The sequence below is a fragment of the Ovis aries genome, chromosome 25 (genome assembly GCF_016772045.2).
Source record: "Ovis aries strain OAR_USU_Benz2616 breed Rambouillet chromosome 25, ARS-UI_Ramb_v3.0, whole genome shotgun sequence".
NCBI classification, from domain to species: Eukaryota; Metazoa; Chordata; class Mammalia; order Artiodactyla; family Bovidae; genus Ovis; species Ovis aries.
Window position 1 is genome coordinate 17000761 of NC_056078.1, and position 18372 is coordinate 17019132.

The following is an 18372-nucleotide window of genomic DNA, read 5'->3' on the forward strand; positions in this document are numbered from 1 at the left end:
TTTAGTATCTAGTCATTTGCAAGAGCAGCAGCATTTCAGTGCTATTCTTGTGTACATATAGCCATTAATGTTTGTCAAGGGCTTTGGGAGGAAAGGACTACATAAATGTCAGTAGTTATTAATATTTGGATGTTTTATATTTAGCTATCAAATGTGTTTTTCATAATCTGTGCCCAGAGGTCTATCTGTGTCCCTCCAACTGTAAACATTTAAAGCAAAAATAACCATCAACCAATAATAGTGTTTGTTCTGTTCTTCTTTATAATTAGAGTAATATTTATCAGTAATTAACAACTATGTTCAACTTCTTCAAGAACCAAATTTATTTTAACATATTTTCATATGCAAGTTATTTAATGCCACCTATTCCTCTGACTTTGGGTGATTATGATGAGAGTAGCCAGCTGACACAGTATCCACCCACATACTCCACCTTGCCCTGCCCTTCCCTTCTCTGTTCTTGTCTTTAACGAGCACATCACTCAGTCATTCAGTCGTCAGCTAAATAAAGTGGGACTAGCCCAGTAGTCCTCTCTTCTAACCTAATCGTAGTCATTTTCACTTATTGTTATAATTGATTATACAGGTGCTTGTATCCCCTGCCTTCTAATTCTACCTCCAGACTAACTCCTATAAGAGCAGAAATCCTGCCTGTGATGTGGCTGCCTGGATGGAATACATTCAGATCAATTGAATTGAACTGAAATCTAAATCTTATACAAGAGGAAAAACTCTTCTTTTAAATGCAATTTGGTACAGCATAAAGCTTACTAGAAGAAAATCAGAGCAAAGCCAGCAAAATGGCTTTCTATTTTTCTCTTAAATGGTATTTCCACTCTATTTTCTTTGAATGATAACAATGTATTTTTTTTAAGGTGTTGGGAGAATGAAATAATTGGGTTGACTTGCAAGTGGTTCTCCAGTCTAGAGTTCAAATTCCAGTAGGTTTAAAAAAATAGACTTGGGGTCCTCTTACCACATGCTTATCCACTAATGCATTTTTAAAAGAATCATACAAATTTCCATGTTTGGCATTGACTTATAAGAACAAGAATAGGTCAAAATTTATTGGCAGAGCTACATAAAGCAGTCTACGAATATAGGCCTATACTCTTTCTGGCTCAAGCTAGCAGCATTAGCCCTTCACTTTTATGAGCACTAAACTCCACTCTAGTTTTAATATAATAATAATAATAAATATAATAATAAAAGCTTGTTTATATAAGAAGTTCATCTTGTTAAAAATGCATTGAGACTCATGGTTCTTTATAGGACCCAATTTATACTGTCTGATGATTTAAAGGTGATAACTTAATGTGATTCATTGCCACCTAGTTCTGAATTTTAATAATAGAACCACTCATCATGATTTTTTCATTTCTTAAAGAACCAGCTTGTCTAAAACCATTGCAGTGTTTTTTACTGGGGTCGTCTGAACTACGGTTCCCAGAATACTCTTAAAAGGGGCATGCTTATGTATTCTGAACAGCCATAATCTATCGTGACTGGTGCCAGGTCGACACATTATGAGTTTACAGTGTCAGCCCAGTGAATTAAAGCTTTGTTGTAGACCAGCTTGCTATGCAATTATTTCCAGTTCATATCCTATCATCACTCTTCACATGACAATTGGCAATTTCCATTTAGCATTCTAAGCATCCATATTTTGTCTTAATTGTGCTGTCTGATTCTGCACCTAGAATGGAGTGACATGACTGGTACCAATAACTTAGAAAATAAATTTCACTGTCACTGGAACCTATTTAAGGAATATTCTATGTTCTTTTGTTGTTGTTGTTGTTGTTGAGCTATTTGTTATTTATGTTAAAATAATAGGAAATGAATTTAAATAGAAACACTTCCCATGTCTTATCTCTGCAAACAAAAAAACATAATTTACAATAAATTAGCACAGCAGTTGTTAGTGTAGCTCAGCTTTATTTTGCAATTCTCACACCTAAGCTCACAAGATGACACTTTTTCTGATAAGGTAATCTTTATAAGGTAGTTTTTGTAGGTGATTAAAGCTGACAGATGCTAGTGAGATGGTGAAGTTCAGAGATATAACAGCAAACACTTTTTAAAAATTCTCATTAAAGTAATAAAATATCTGTTGATCTACCAATAGAAAAATTGATCTGACAAAGGATAAGTTAGTTACAATGCTATATTTCTGTATCCAAACCAAATTAAAATTATTTATAAATAAGCAAGTAAACATGATTATAACAAAATAAAGAAATGGCATTTTTTAGGAATAAAGAATTACTGTAAAATCTTATCTTCCCAGTCATTTCTTAGTATTTACCATCACTGCTGAGCTGAAAGAGAAGAAAATGTTTCAAATATAAACAGAAGCTACAGAAATAGAATATGTCTTTTCATAACATTTTGATACTCTATCTGTTCTTCACAATATGACCTGAACTCCAAATTCTTCAGAAGTAAAACCTTCATCTTTCCTAGGGTAATGATGATAATCAGTGGACTTATGTTTTCAATGATACTCCAATCCCAAATCTGTTAAGATCCAGTTGTAGATTGAATAATTTGATTAACTCGATTAATACTATGACTTAGTTTTGCAGTGTGCCTTACTTATTATTATGGGTTTAGTTCTGCTTTCTCATATCTAACAGAAGAATTTTGAAACAGTAACTCATTGTCCTTGCTTGTTTTTGATTACTTAAATGACATTAGCTTTGCTAAAATCAATCTGTATTACAATCCACTGAAGCACTGTATTACAGCATGTGCCGTTCTCAAATTTTCTTATCTAAATATCAGTTGTCTGATGTACAGAGTTCATTTATAAATACCAGGAAGTTCCCTGAATCAGGTAAATTAACATGCTGGGCCAGATTCTCCAGCTTCATTAGCAACCCCTCATACCAAGGCTGTGTTCATACAAGTGTGAAAACCAGAACGATCCTTCAAGGGTTTTCCTGGCCTGAATAATTTCCTCATCAGGGAACAGGCTACACTCATTCTAATATTCTGGTCTCATCACCACAATCTATTCATTTTGCAAAACTCCATGGACACCCCTTGGAAGAATCTAACCATTAGATTCGAGGAAAATGTAAAGTCATGGAACTGGACTGGACAGCCATGATGAGGAGCAGCCTGAGTTACAGGTCATAGTGGGAGGGCAGGGGAGAGATACAGAAAAAAAAAAATCATAAAATTTGGCACCCCCTATACCAACAGACTATATAACAGGGGGAAACTAGTAGTAGAATGATATACTGACCAAATGAGACCACAATGATTTCCTGCATTCAGTTATTCAATAAATATTTATTACTGTCCCACTATTTATCAGCCACCTGCCAGGCAGTAAAGTAGGGAACAAAACAACAAAACAGACCAAATCCCTACCCTCACAGAGCTTTGGGTAGACTGTGTTTATTGTAGACATAAATATGTGACATGAAGATGTAAAAATAAGAACAAGCTTCACACTTTTAAGCTCTTACTACATGCCAGGCACTCTGTCCATGCCTTAAACACATTGATTTAATCCTCACAAAACACCCATGTGGTGGGTACCTAACATCCCTGTGTTCTAAATGAGGATAGTGGCCCTTGCCAGAGGACCATGGGTGAGTAAGCATCCTCAGAGAGCTGCAGTTATGCCTTTTGCTTGTGACAGTGAGTGTTTGAGTGAAGCAGCAGATAATGCAGGTTTTTTGGTGCAAAGAATTTTAAAATATGTGTGCATTCTGTTTCCCACTCAATGAAATGAGTGATTCAGGCTATGAAAATAGGTGCCTAAAATCCACAGGACAAAAGCAAGACCACAGTCCCAATAGGACAGCTGTTGAGATAAAGCCAAAGCACCACTGGGTTTGTGCTAGAAGAGTAACTCAGCACAGCTGTCTAATTCTTTCCACGAAATGGTTGGAACTGATCAGAAACCAGAGCCACAGGACAGACAATGAAAGTCGTCCACAGCAGACCTAATATCTTATTCACCCAGGTTGACTTTAAAATTATATCAGTCATGAAAATTATTTCACTGTCTTCTGTTGTGAGTCATTGGGCTATATTTAATTTTAATCATTAAAATGTAAAAATAATAAAAGCCACCAAATAGTCTATAGTCAATTTTCTGATAAAGCAAATTTGTTTTTTCTCCCATTTGTGATTTAAATGGCCTCCAGAAAGTTTTTTGGAACTAAGTGTTAATTAAAAATATGGAAATGGATTTAAAGTACATTACAGAGCACAGTGGAAGAATAATCACAAGAGATTTGTTCACAATACCATACCCATTTCTCAATGTGTTTTTTTAACTATCTAGGTTATTGGTTGTTTTTCTGCATGCCTGTTTCTAGAAAAAAAAAAAACCTGTGATTCCAATGAAAACAGTAATTACAATTACAACAAATAGGATAAATTGCTATTTGAACAGGAACACGCAGTTTTAGCCACCAAAAGCAAACTGATGCTCCTAGACTTTCCTGTTTACACAGATGAATTTAAGCATGTTCTCACATTACTTTATAAACCAAATGCTTTTTATATCTTGCCATCTTTAAAAACAAATTCAGTCCTCCGTGCCTTACTTTCATTAGCTTATTCTGAAACAATGCCCTACGGTGCTGTGAGGAACCAATGAACAAATTCTCTTTCTGAAATTCCCTGAGAAGTTATATTTTCAGATATTTAAATAGTGTACATACATCATTTACTTTTCTGAACCTCTCAGTTCAGTTCAGTTCAGTTCAGTCGCTCAGTCGTGTCCGACTCTTTGCGACCCCATGAATTGCAGCACACCAGGCCTCCCTGTCCATCACCAACTCCCGGAGTTCACTCAAACTCATGTCCATCGAATCCATGATGCCATCCAGCTATCTCATCCTCTGTTGTCCCCTTCTCCTCCTGCCCCCAATCCCTCCCAGCATGAGAGTCTTTTCCAATGAGTCAGCTCTTCACATGAGGTGGCCAAAGTACTGGAGTTTCAGCTTTAGCATCATTCCTTCCAAAGAACACCCAGGACTGATCTCCTTTAGAATGGACTGGTTGTATCTCCTTGCAGACCAAGGGACTCTCAAGAGTCTTCTCCAACACCACAGTTCAAAAGCATCAATTCTTTGGTGCTCAGCTTTCTTCACAGTCCAACTCTCACATCCATACATGACCACTGGAAAAACCATAGTCTTGACTAGACAGACCTTTATTGGCACCTCTAGTTTCTCATTATAAACTCGAGAGGAAGATCATGAACTAGAGAGAAAGAATTTAGGGGATCCATAAAGAAGCAGAGGGGTTTCACTTGCCCCTATGGATTGGGTATATGGACTTCGGAGTCAAATAGATCTGGGTTCAAGTTCTGAGGGAATTCCACATACTCTAGCTGTGTGACCTTGATCAAGTTACTTATCCTCTTTGAACTTTAGGTTCTTCCCCCAAAATTGGGATCAATAAAACTTCTCCTCACATCATGGTATGAATTGAAGGGCCTGATATTTGTAATATGCTTTCTGTAATGTCATTTCTAATGCCTAGCTTGGAGCAAGTTTCTCTATAAATGAGAGTGGCCCTTTTTCATCATCAGTGTTCAGCTTCCTGGTCATGGTGAGCACTGACACAACTCCAGTGGGTACCATTCAAATTGTTTTGGAGGTTGGGGGCTGCCAGTGGACAACCCATGGAAAGCAATGTGAATCATGGCCCCCAGAGCCAGGCAACAGAAAATCTAGCAATTTTTTAATGTTACTCCCATCCAAAACTGTAGGGAGGACAGTATCTCTGAGGAATTATTTAGAATTTTAAACTACACTGACTGATAACTATTAGTCAGCTTAAGCAATACAGTCAAGTCTTTGAAATGCTGTTTTCATTGTGCTAATCAAATGAATACTCTAAAACTCCATTCATAACTGAAAAATACAGGCATTGCACTGATGCAGAAGTGAACCATTAGATCTGCTTGTCCAAGCAGTATCATTTTTCAGGACAAACTTACAAAACTGAATCAGAACTGATCAAACAGACTGGCAGCCCTGAAAATGTTGTCATGGATGGTTACCGTAATGGAAGACTCAACACCTAATGAATGCCTCCTGTGTACAGAAACCTGAGCTGAGGTCCCAGAGACATGGTTCCTGCCCTCAGGAAGTTTCCACAAAGTAGTGGGAGATCACTCATCCATGGTTGTAACTCAAGGCACAATGTACAAAGTACTATTAAGAGGAGCAGGGAATATTCTGAAGCACAAGAAAAATGTCACTGAGGTGGTTTGAGCTGGCCTGGAAGGCCAGATGGAATATCAGCTGGCAAGGAAGAGGGAGAAATACCCTCCCAGGCAAGACACTGGTTGGGAAAGCACCTCCATCTATGCTTTTATTTTTCCTATGAAAAAATATTTATTGAGCACCCCTCAAACTGTACTGCTGGAGAAGACTCTTGAGAGTCCCTTGGACTGCAAGAAGATCAAACTAGTCAATCCTAAAGGAAATCAGTCCTGAATATTCGTTGAAAGGACTGATGCTGAAGCTACAGCTCCAATACTTTGGCCACCTGTTGCAGGAGCCAACTCATTGGAAAAGACCCTGATGCTGGGAAAGATTGAGGGCAGCAGGAGAAGGGGGAGACAGAAGATGAGATGATTAAAAGGCGTCACTGCCTCAATGGACATGAGTTTGAGCAAACTCCAGGAGACAGGAAAGCCTGGTGTGCTGCAGTCCATGGTGTCAGAAAGAGTCAGACACAACTAAGTGACTGAACAACAGCAACACTCTGTGCTAGGCACTGTACTTATTTTGTGCAAGCCAAGTACTCCAATATGGCTGGAGGTACTTAAGATCTGTAAGGCAGGAATTTGGATTTGAAGCCTTCCCAATGGGCATTGTTGTGTAAAAGAAGGGAATGGGTCTGGCAGACATCACTGAGGTGCCCCCAACATGCTTTGTGACTGATTTAATATCAGGGACAAGGGAGAGTTAAGTACTGAAGACAACCTCCGGGTTTTGAGTCTGGCAACCAAAAAGCTGGTGATACCATCAAGAGATAAAGCAAATGGAGGAGGAGTCAGTTTGGAGAAGATAAATAAGTAGAAATAAATGAACAAGCCGCAGCCTGTCTGATTCCAGTAAGCACTAAGTGTGTAATCCAAATATTCCTCTACATCATGACATAAAAATACTGAATCTGAGGCTCTGTATAGGCTGGCGACTGTGAGTCTTGTATAAATAGAGAAAAAACCACTTGAAATTTAGTAACATAGGATAGAACATCTGTAACTGGACTAGAGATGACCTAGTTCAACCCCCTAATTTTACAAATAAAGAAACCACATCTCAGACATACTCTCTACTGAATGGCAGAGCCAACCTAGGACTCCCAGTACACATTTAAGGGGGGAAAAAATCCAAATTTCTAAAACATTCAAATCTGGAATAAAGATACCACCTAAATTTTTCATATGGTGAAGGACAGGGAAGCCTGACGTGCTACAGGCCATGGGGTTGCAAAGAGTTGGAGCCAACTGAGCCACTGAACAACAACAAATTTTTTCAGAGTTGCTGTTACTTCAGTTTTTTAACTAAACTAGCGTGATTTATTCAGAGAAGGCAATGGCACCCCACTCCAGTACTCTTGCCTGGAAAATCCCATGGATGGAGGAGCCTGGTAGGCTGCAGTCCATGGGGTCGCTAAGAGTCGGACACGACTGAGCGACTTCACTTTCACTTTTCACTTTCATGCATTGGAGAAGGCAGTGGCAACCCACTCCAGTGTTCTTGCCTGGAGAATCCCAGGGACGGGGGAGCCTGGTGGGCTGCCGTCTATGGGGTCGCACAGAGTCTGACACGACTGAAGCGACTTAGCAGCAGCAGCAGCAGCAGCATGATTTATTACTTATAGGTAAAAGGTCTTTTTGATAAAATCTCTTGCTGTATATGCCATTGTCCACAGAGTCAGTTTTGTAGTTAATTTCAAAGAATTCAGATTCCATGAAAAGTCTTGAAACTACTGTACCTAGAGCTGTTCCTTGCAAGGGAAGACACGCCTCTTCTTAGGTCCTTAAAAAAATAATTGTCCCATGTAAATAATAAGGGGCTGCCCTGCATGGAAGGAAGGGCTTGGGTGCTTCCTGAAAGAGCCATGTTTCTAGAATGCCAGGCACATAAGAATAATCAACAGCAGTTTCCTCTGAAGCAAGAAAATCCTGCCCCGCTGACCAAAGAGTGCCTAATACAGTTAAAGAATTAGTTGAGATTTTTAAAAAGGAGGGGGAGGGAGGGGGTGGAAGCTAAGCAGAGAGAGAAATATTTATAACTATGACAACGTGTTTCCTTGTAATAATTTGTGAGCCCACTGGAGAAAAAGGAAACATATAAACTATGAATAAAATATCCAAAATATAAACTTTATGCCTTCTGCAAATTTTCTTAAGTTAAAAATTAAGATTGAGGTTGACTAAAGTAAATGAGTATATTTTCATGGTCTCTTATTTCCTTGATGCTAAGGGTTACCAACTGATTTACAACTTCCTGTGTTGTTTTTTAATCTATATTTGTCAGCACATTTTTAATGTCAGATTACTTAAAATAGACACTTGGGCCTAAGAGGTCAGGAATAATAATATTCTGTTGACTTTTGTAAAGATTTCATAGCACTTACAAACATTCTAGTTTAGCCCAAAAAAGCCTTTTATTTCTAAATGAAATAAATTTCAATATAGTTTTAAAGATTTTCTTTCAGCTGATGGCTTTGGGACTGAAGTGTAGCTCAATCCATATACTTTGAAGTTAAGTAAATTGCATGTGTAGCTTTCTCCAAATAGTTTTAGCCTCCTTTTATTCAGATAACTTAAACTGGGAGAGTAACAGAAAGTCCATGAAGAGAAAGTCTAGAACCAAGGACTTAGGATTCTTCCATTGTAGTTTCTCTTCTAACCATTATGATTTGTAGTCTCTCATAACATCTGCAAGTTATAGATACTTGTTCAAAAGGAATATTTTCAAGTATAAAAGCCATGAAATAGCTTTATCTTCATATAAGCTATCATAAGATATAATTAAATGCAACATTTATAAAATCAAAATTTTAAATTTATATTTCATAATTCAGAATAGGCTCTCCACAAAGATAATTGCATAACTCATCTTATTATTCTGACTAACTGATACTTAATTTCCTAATTCTTAAAACAAGAGGTAATTTATAGTATTTCCTCATTTTTAAGTACTAGAAACCTCAAATTTAAATAGAATACACTGGATGAAACCAAACAAAAATTCACCCATCATCAGGGCTGTTTGAAATAGTTTACAGTGAGTTCAGTGATATGCCTTTTAGAGTATAACTTAGTAAGATAAACAGATACAATCTGAGTGGCTTCTAAAAGATATTTTTGAAAAGAAATAGTTTTTTTCTAATTATTTGTAATGGTATTAACCATATTTTCAGTCTCTCACCCTGAGGAAATTGCACAATAAGGACAATTCAAGAGTCAAAAGTACAGTGCTGAACTTCGCAGTTGTAATAACTCTGGTATTTTGATTTTCACAAGAAAGACATGTTGAAAGTTTGCCCTAACTGTGCTTTTGACAAAATTTGTTAAAGGAAATCTTTTTAATTGAACTCAATCTGGGAAATCACAAGCCACATTGGATACTGGAAAATGAAAAATAAACAGAGTGATAAATTGGGGGTGGGGGAAAGAAGCAGATTTTCTAATTTTGAAAGTTGAACATAAACACTCTCCTTTTCTAAATAAGGTGATTTGCCATAGTCCTGACCAAGCCACATACCTACCTAATTATGTCATGCTGTCTAAGTCCCAAAAGAGAAGTTGTTTGGGTCCAAGGAATTCATCAAATAAAAGGGCATTGGATATATGTTTGGTATTTTAAAAATTGAGACTATATGGAAACAGGGTGATGGGATGTCATCATTAACAAATTCTTCTGAGTTAATTGGATTGCTTGGGCGATGTTCCAATTAAATATAGAAATAGCATAGACTAGTATCCCCAACATGGCTACTCTAATCTGTCTTCCAGTGTCGGCATTAGAAAGATGATCCTTTCCATAATAACAGTAATTATAAATGATAGTAATATAATACACCTTCAGGTTCAATAACAGTTTCCCTTTGAAGAACTCCCAACATTTTCACTCACATTATCTAATTTGTGCCTTGAAACAATTAGCCAGGTAGCAATTATCATTATCTTCCTTTTACAGATAAATAAACTGAGGCCTAGGGATTTCTTAGCATCACACAATTAGGAATAGAACCAAGTCTAAAACCTATAATTCAGTTCTATATCTTCCAGATTATTGCCATCTTTAGAAAATATCTGAGTTTCTAAAGGACTGTTCTATCCCTCAGGAATTGTACCAGAGCCAGATCAAAACATCTTTTCCTCTTAAATTGCCTTTACAGTATAAGAAGGTACTCTTTTTCAGATTCATTAGAGAGGATTTTGTCATCTGAGGTCTTTAAGATAGGGGTACTCATTTCTTTTCATATTAGAGGGTTGGCCTTAAACAGAAGTACACTTAGAAATACTAAAGATGTCTAAAATACCCTGAAATCAATTTATTTACCTATCTAACTTAAAAAAAAATTTAAGCCCAAGTTAAACAAGATCAAATCAAGAGATATAAATAAAGTGGGCATAAGGTGTTAACTGGAGTGTCCTAGCCAGATTGCGAATTGGTTTACTGGCGCCTGCCAACCTAAATTCCTCCTTGCAGCTTTAGCTGGACTTGGTAGTCTTCATTTCCTGTCCTAACTTGTACTGTTACCGTTCCCTGTTTAGGTGATTAGCATGTGAATCTGATGGTCTCAGAGCTCTATTAAGTTATAAATGTTCAAACTACCAGTATGCTGTGGATAAAAATAGAAGTTGCTATTAGATGTCTATTCATACCCTGCAGAAGCCTGGCAACATTTTGAACCTTTTCAAAATGTAAATACTGCATATTAAGCATAGGAAAGAAAATTAATGTGCTGCATTTGCGAATTTATTTCCAAGTCAAAAATTCAACTGGGGAGGAGGACTCTTAGCAGAATTGATATTCTACATTTATAGGGTATATTAAGAAATTTATAATGGCCTAAACACACACACAAAAAAAACACTTTAGAAATGGATTAAAGTTTCTCTGATAATCTCAGCTTTTGAATTTCCTCTCTTTTCATTTTAAATTTATGGCCTCAGTATGACATTACCAGAGTTGATTGCGTTTTGCAGGTGGCATTCATGTGTTGGTATTTTATGTGTTGTATGTGGTGAGCAATGGGTTACAATTTGTGTTAAAATTTTCCAGAATGACACAATATGTCTTAATTAGACTTGCAAATAAGTAATGCTTTTTTTCAAGGAGAGAAAATAGTTAAAACATTACAGGAATTTTTGTGCTTTTTTTTCCTTAGTATTGGGGAAGTTTACCATAAAGTTTTTGTTTTGAAACTTTGACATTTTGTAGTAAATTCTGATTTACCTATGATGTCATCATCTGACAATTCCAAAATTGTCTCTTTGAAGCATACCAGTTTTTTTGTATCTGTAGCTCAAAAAGAGTTTAATGAATTTTTCTTGTTTTTTGCCATTCAGAACAGAAAATTGTCATTCCAATAGCATTTTTAATATTTTGAATAACTTAACTGACTTTAATAATTGCCATCTTAATCATGGATTTCAATGATATAAACACTACTAACAAATCACCTATGGTTTTTCTAAAGAAAAAACTATACTAAATAAATAAAAATAAGCAAAAACAAACAACAAAAATAAGAAAACAAGTAATAAACACAATAAACTAGAGTTAATGCAAACTAGAGTTAATGCTACCAATAATGTTAACACATAGAGTAGAAAAAGAAAACATGAAGTAACACAATTTTCAGATAAGATCTTTATACTGCTCAGACACAGAAAGATCTGGAAGCAGGTTTTAATTCCTGTAAGTATTTTTTAGACCTAAACTGACCCTGTCCTGAGTTCCAGGAGGTTGAAAATCCTTATTATTTATTCCTGTAGTAAATGTCTATTTCATACTGAATATATAAATTCTTAAATGACTTCTAGTGATTTCATTTGGCTTGTAAGTAAAGATCTTGGATGTTTTTAAAGCTGCATAATGTTTGTTGATGAAATTTTGTACTTCCAAGTATAAATTATGCCAAAAGCCATTTACTTGATATTCTTTAAATACCATGGCACAATTCAACTAAACTCAGATTATAAACCATCTTAAATAACTCAAATGCAGTGTGCACTTAATGAACACTATAGCCAACTTAAGTTAATTTTCATGTAACAGATAACATCTGGGGGAAATGTATACTGGTAAGTTATGCAAAACAAATTTTCTAACGTCCACATCTGTAGATGTTATTTATTGTATGTTCACTTAACAGTTCATTATTCTGTTTAGAAATCTATTCTCTTCTTTATTAGAGCTTTTAATGTACTCACCTTAGTTCAAATGGTCTGCTCATTATCAGAAAAAATATAAATGGCATTCACATGGAACAACATAATTGTTTTTATTATATCCATTTGTGTGCAAGCATTCAAAAATGGCAAGAGAAACACATTTATTGCTTTACATTCAAAGTAATATTTAGGGGGTATTTGAAAGTCAGGCAAAACCAATCATTTGGTCAAATGATGTACGTATATAATCAGAAACTCCTGATTTTTAATTCCAGCATTAGGCCTCAGGCAAATCACTTAAAGTCTTTCTCTTTGTTTTCTGATCTGAAGATTATGGGTGCTATTCTCTTATAGACTCAAAGAGGGGGTTGCTAAACCAGAGTACCAAATAGGAGTATTTTTTATAAACATACTTTATACTTTTTCTGTTTTTATTTTCCAGATTTAAGAGGTAATGTATTATACTTTTGAGGGAAAAAATATGAGACAATTACAGTTCTACAGGAATATATAAAATAGTTATAAAACTAGTTTAATTTGCTTCAGCTATTCATAGACTTGAGGAAATTATAACGTTCTTTCAGAAAATCTAACTTAATAAAGCTGACCATGTCTTTCTGTTTTAAATAGATTTTATTACAGAACCAGTGATGTTGTAAAACATGAGGTTTTGTTAAAAAAAAAAAATACAAAGGCCTAATTGTATTTTTTAAAGAAAGTATTGCATCAGACGGTTTCATTTAAACATATTTGCTGGCTCTGTGCTCTCACCACAATTATTGATTCTAATTTTCCTTAAACTTGTTTTCTAAAATGGCTACTTAATGGGGAAAAAATCACTATGATGCTTCTGGGCACTATGTTTATTTCAAGCTATATATTTGACAATGTACCTTCGTACTACTAATGAAATGACTTTACATTTACCCTCATCTGAAATTGGAATTTATTTTATTTCTCTCCCTTACAGTATCTTACTAACGTAACCAAATATAGACTCTTTGTGAAAGAAAAACATAGCTGTGGTTTGGTTCATTGATGGTATGCAAAATACCCTGAAGTAAAGAAATCCTCACTGCCAGTTATTGTACATGAATCAAATAAATGAATAGCTATATGAGCTATACTCACAAAAATCAAGGAAAAGAAACCTGGTTCTCAGTCAGAGGTTTGGGTTCTTGGGATAAATAGGAGCTTCACCCCACCGAAAAAATGATGATGTGGAGCTGAGGAGTTCCAGGTTTCAAAGTGTGTGCCCAGTACACACACACATGTACACACACATGCACCAGTGCCAAAGACTTGGAAAACAGAGGAGTTGGAGTTGGCGAGCAGTTCAGATAAACTTTATAAGGAAATCCAGCCCACAAGGGATTTAAGGAATAAAATGAGATCCGTAAGCACAAATATCTGTTTGCCCTTAAGTATTTAAATGTATAATTTATTGGAAGAAAGGATACAGGTGGGCAGATGGTAGAATTCTCTACTACTAGGTTGGAGATATGATCCATTGATGACTTCCACCAAAGGGAAATAAAATTAGCAAAGTCTTAGCCTGTGTATGGAAAACTATACCAGCAAGACAGATATGGCAAAAGCAACAAGATAAAATTTTCCTTCATTAAAAGAAACTACTTTAACCTTGCAGGTTATCTCCTGCTTACCTTCTCAGTGCCTGTGGTAAATAAAATAAATTCCAGTCAATTCCTTTCTTCTTTTTTCAATGTCTAACTCACTACCACTCCCCTCAAATTTCTAGTTTTACCCTATATTAAAGTCAGCTTTAGTGAATTTAGTCTCCTTTAGTCAACCAAGTAAATTCCTCATTATCTTCCCTTGTCTCTGGATTCCTATATACAGCTTATTTACTTTATCTATAATGTTTCAGAAGACACTAAAATATATTTAACTATGTCACTTTTCTAGCTTAGTAAAATAAAGTGCAATATAAAGTGTAGGAGGATAAAAAAGCAAGCATGCTGAAAAAAATTTACAAATTTTGTGAGGAGATGAAAATGCTCGGATGTCCCGTTTAGGAAAAAAGAACATTTTACTAATGTGAAGAGACAGAAAGATTATTCTGATACAGTTTTTTCAATCTTCTATTTTTATTAACATTTAGTCATCTTGGTCAATTTAGGATGAATAATCTGGAATGATGTCATCTAACAGAATAAAGATTAAGTGCTTAATAATATCAGCAACTTCCAAATGTGGCAACATGAGGACATATTACAGTTGACTGAAAACGGCATAGGCCACAAAGTCAGCACACCAGGGCTTAACTCCTAGCCCTGTCACCAAGTAATTATTTGACCTTAAGCCAATCATTTAATTTCTTGATTTCCAAATTGCCTTGACTGTAAAGTTACAACACTTCAGTCCTTATATATATTTATACTAAGCAGCAACTTCCTATAAGATCAAATTAAAATTAGTAATACAAATTCAAGGCAAAATATATTGGTATGACCATGCAATAACCTAGCCTTCAGTTCATTCCAAAACCTATCTAAATCAAAAGTATTAGTATGTAAAAAGTGAAGTATTATAATACGTGGAAAAGTTAGAAATGAACATGATGATTTCAGGGTTTTTCCAGGCCCCATGGGATGGTAATTATTTGGTGTTTATGCATTTCTAGATTATTGTCTTAGAGTAGGCACTTTTTTTTTTAATTTTTTGTCTATATCTGGTCTTAGTTGCAACACTCTGTCTTCTCTCTAGTTGTCATGAGCAGGTGCCAGAGCCCATGGGTTCAGTAGTTGTGGCACACTGGCTTAGTTGCCCTTAAGCACATAGGATCTTGGGCTTCCCAGGTGGCACAGAGGTAAAAAATCCATCTGCAAATGCAGGAGACTCAAGACATAAGGGTTCAATACTTGGGTTGAGAAGATCCCCTGGAGTAGGAAATGGCAACCTGCTCCAGTGTTCTTGTCTGAAAAATATCATGGACAGAGAAGTCTGGTGGGCTAAAGTCAATGGACTCACAAAGAGTCAGACACAACTAGTGTTTGTGTGCGCGCACACACACACACACACACACACACACACACACACTACACACACATGGGATCTTAGTTCCCTGACTGGGGATCAAATCACCATCGCTACCTTAGAAATCATATGCTCAACCACTGGGCCTTGAGGGAAGTCTCAAAACTTGTAGTCTTAAAGACTTTGTCAGCATACAGTGGGTAGCTTCATCTCAGAGCCATAAAAACAAGCTCTTAGGACCTTACTGAATACATGAGAACATGGGTTTATTGATTTACAGTGAGGAATGTAATAGGCATGAAGATCAGAGCACTCAGCTGTAGAACAACTGAGTCATGTCTGTAGAACAACTGAGATGAGAAGTCAGATTATGATCAGAATGTTGCCTTTTAAACATGAAATCAAAGCAAGAGGAACCATTGAGAGGCATCAGATGTTTAGTGTCATCTGTACCCTCACCTCTGCTCTCTCCCTCAAGGCATGGTGAGGTGGACACTTCTTTGACTCGTTTCTTCATTTCTGCTGTTGACCACCATCACCCTTCTCTGATTGGGACAATCTTGCCACAGAATTGTTAAATGTTTTCAGTGACATCTTGCCTTGCCCTCAGTATTTTTTCTTGACTTTGCACATCTCCTCTCTGAGTTACTCTGTGCTAACTTTGTACGTTAACCTTTAGAACCTTTATTATCCTCATCACCAAGTTCTCTTGGCCATTTCACCGTTGCCTGTAAGAACAGCTAGACTCTACTGGGTAATATCAATCACCATCAGGCTGTCATTGAGTGTTTTAAGATCAAACTCTGCCAGAACTGGAGAAGATGCACAGAGAATCTAAAACATGGTCTCTGCCTTCAGAGAACTTGTAGGCAGGAGGAAGGGAACACTGACCCATGGAACAATTCAAGATTAAGGCAGTATAAAATGAAGTCCCAAACTACACAGTATAGAAAGATAAGACAGTGGGGGAAGTAAAATGCTAATTATCAGAGCACAAAAAGCACTATAAAGCTAAGAGATCTGTGGCATCAAGAAATCAGAGTCAATGGCATTTAAAAAGTAATAGACTTGGAACTTTGTGTATATTGGCTGAAATTGTGGTTACTCACCCGAGCTTTTGTCATAATACAGCTCTTCTCTTCCCCTCTAGCAACTGATAGAAGTTGTGAATCCTGCCGATCACCCTTTCCCTGATCCTCTAGAAGAAGGAATCTCATTTGATGTTTACTCAACATTCATAGAGCCACCTCCACCACTGGATATGGAAATAAAGGTATGTTTTCTTTTGTCTCTTACTTCACTGTGTCTCAGTATGATATTCTCTAGTAGGAGAAAAAGAACCAAATGCACTCCTATTTTCCTTCCGACCTTTCCTAGTTAAATATAAATGTTTCTTTTGGCATTGATTCACAGGTGGGCCAGCTGAGGCTGATTAAGCAATTTTAATCTTTTCTGCTCCACCTTCCCCAATCTCTACCTTCATTTTCTCTGAGTAGGTAAAAGCACCGCTTACTGACCTGTCATAATGCTCATGAATAATGAAAATGCAGGAAAATGTCAGATCAAAATCCACCTAGATTGATATCATTTCTGATAGGAAAGCAGCCAAGAGAAGTCTGAGGCTACATATAAATCAGTAAAGGCTCCAGAAACTACTTGAGTGTTGTTTACATTTAATATTCTAGGGGTTGAATCAAGAACAAGGCCCTGAAGAGTCCCAGCCAGAAGCCGATACTTCAGAAACTGATCTGTTAGTTGGTTTCACCATTGAAGAGATAAAATCGGTGCTGGACCAAGTCACAGATGACATTTTACTCAGCATTCAGGTACTCAGCCTTGATAGTGTGCTTACTTGATAGTGTGCTTACTTACTTTATTACTTGTTAATTAGCCAACCTCAACCTTAATGTCTATAAACACTACCCATGCTCTGCCAGCAAGTGTGATGCTGATGATCGAGCAGCTCAATGTAACGTCTCCACATAACTCTCAGTTGTGTCATCTGAGACTCAGTAAGATCACAAAATAAATTCAACAATGGCACATTTTGTGGTATGTTACCAGTTTACAGAATCACGCAGCATCAAGACCCATAAACACTTGATGCCCAGTCACACTGACTGACTGCTCATGCAGGGGTAATGGTAGTACATTTAACACCAGACCATCATTCTTAGCTTAGTCTTTCCATGAAATTTCTAAAGAGAGGCTTTCTTATCTTTGAACTCCTTCTCAGATAGTTTGCTCCTTTTCACATATCAGTAAGAGCTGATGGGTGTGTGAAAGTGGAAGTTGCTTAGTCGTGTCCAGCTCTTTACTGAGTAGCCCTTCTCTTCTCCAGGGGATCGTCTCAACCCAGGGAGCGAACCCAGGTCTCCCACATTGCAGGCAGATTCTTTACCATCTGAGCCCCCAGGGAAGCCCAGCTAATGGATATATATTTATTTATTTATTTATTTATATATTAATGATTTACCACTGACACCAATGGCTGCATGAAAATGGTGATGACAGCAACCATCTCAGTAGCAACTGCTAATGATGAATCAATAGGCTTAGCTTTATCCTTAATTTTTTTCCTGTCCAAAAAAATAGAATGCCACCTTTTCTACCTCAACACAAAGGCTTGCATCATTTCCTAGGCAAAATGATTGAGTCATTTGCATATTTTGAGAGGATTTATAATTTCCTGAGGAAATAAACATGAACCAATAGGACATTATACTGCATGTTTAAAATATGAATGCATCTCAGGGAATGCACTCAGTTGTTTTTTTGGACATGAGACTATATATAAAAAGCACTCTGCATTAATAACAATTTAGAGGAAACAAAAGATTAGCTTGGCAATAGCATACCTTGTTACTTGTTTAATCATCAAGTGTTAATGTACTATTTACACGAACATTTAATAATTCGATGCCAACAGAATCAGCCAAAGTCCTCGGCTTAATAAGGGGTGTTTAGTG

The 18372-nt window shown here is 36.5% G+C and overlaps 1 protein-coding gene across 3 annotated transcripts in view; it reads left to right on the plus strand.

Annotated features, from left to right (window-relative positions):
• Positions 1–18372, plus strand: part of CABCOCO1 (ciliary associated calcium binding coiled-coil 1) — a 160992-nt gene that overhangs the window by 136440 nt on the left and 6180 nt on the right. For 2 of the 3 annotated variants that reach the window (XM_004021391.5, XM_042241192.1), the window contains exons 6-7: positions 16554–16676; positions 17089–17229. In XM_004021391.5, coding sequence (XP_004021440.1) covers positions 16554–16676; positions 17089–17229 — 264 coding nt within the window. The remainder of the gene's footprint in view (positions 1–16553; positions 16677–17088; positions 17230–18372) is intronic. The other variant, XM_060406495.1, reaches the window with a different exon arrangement.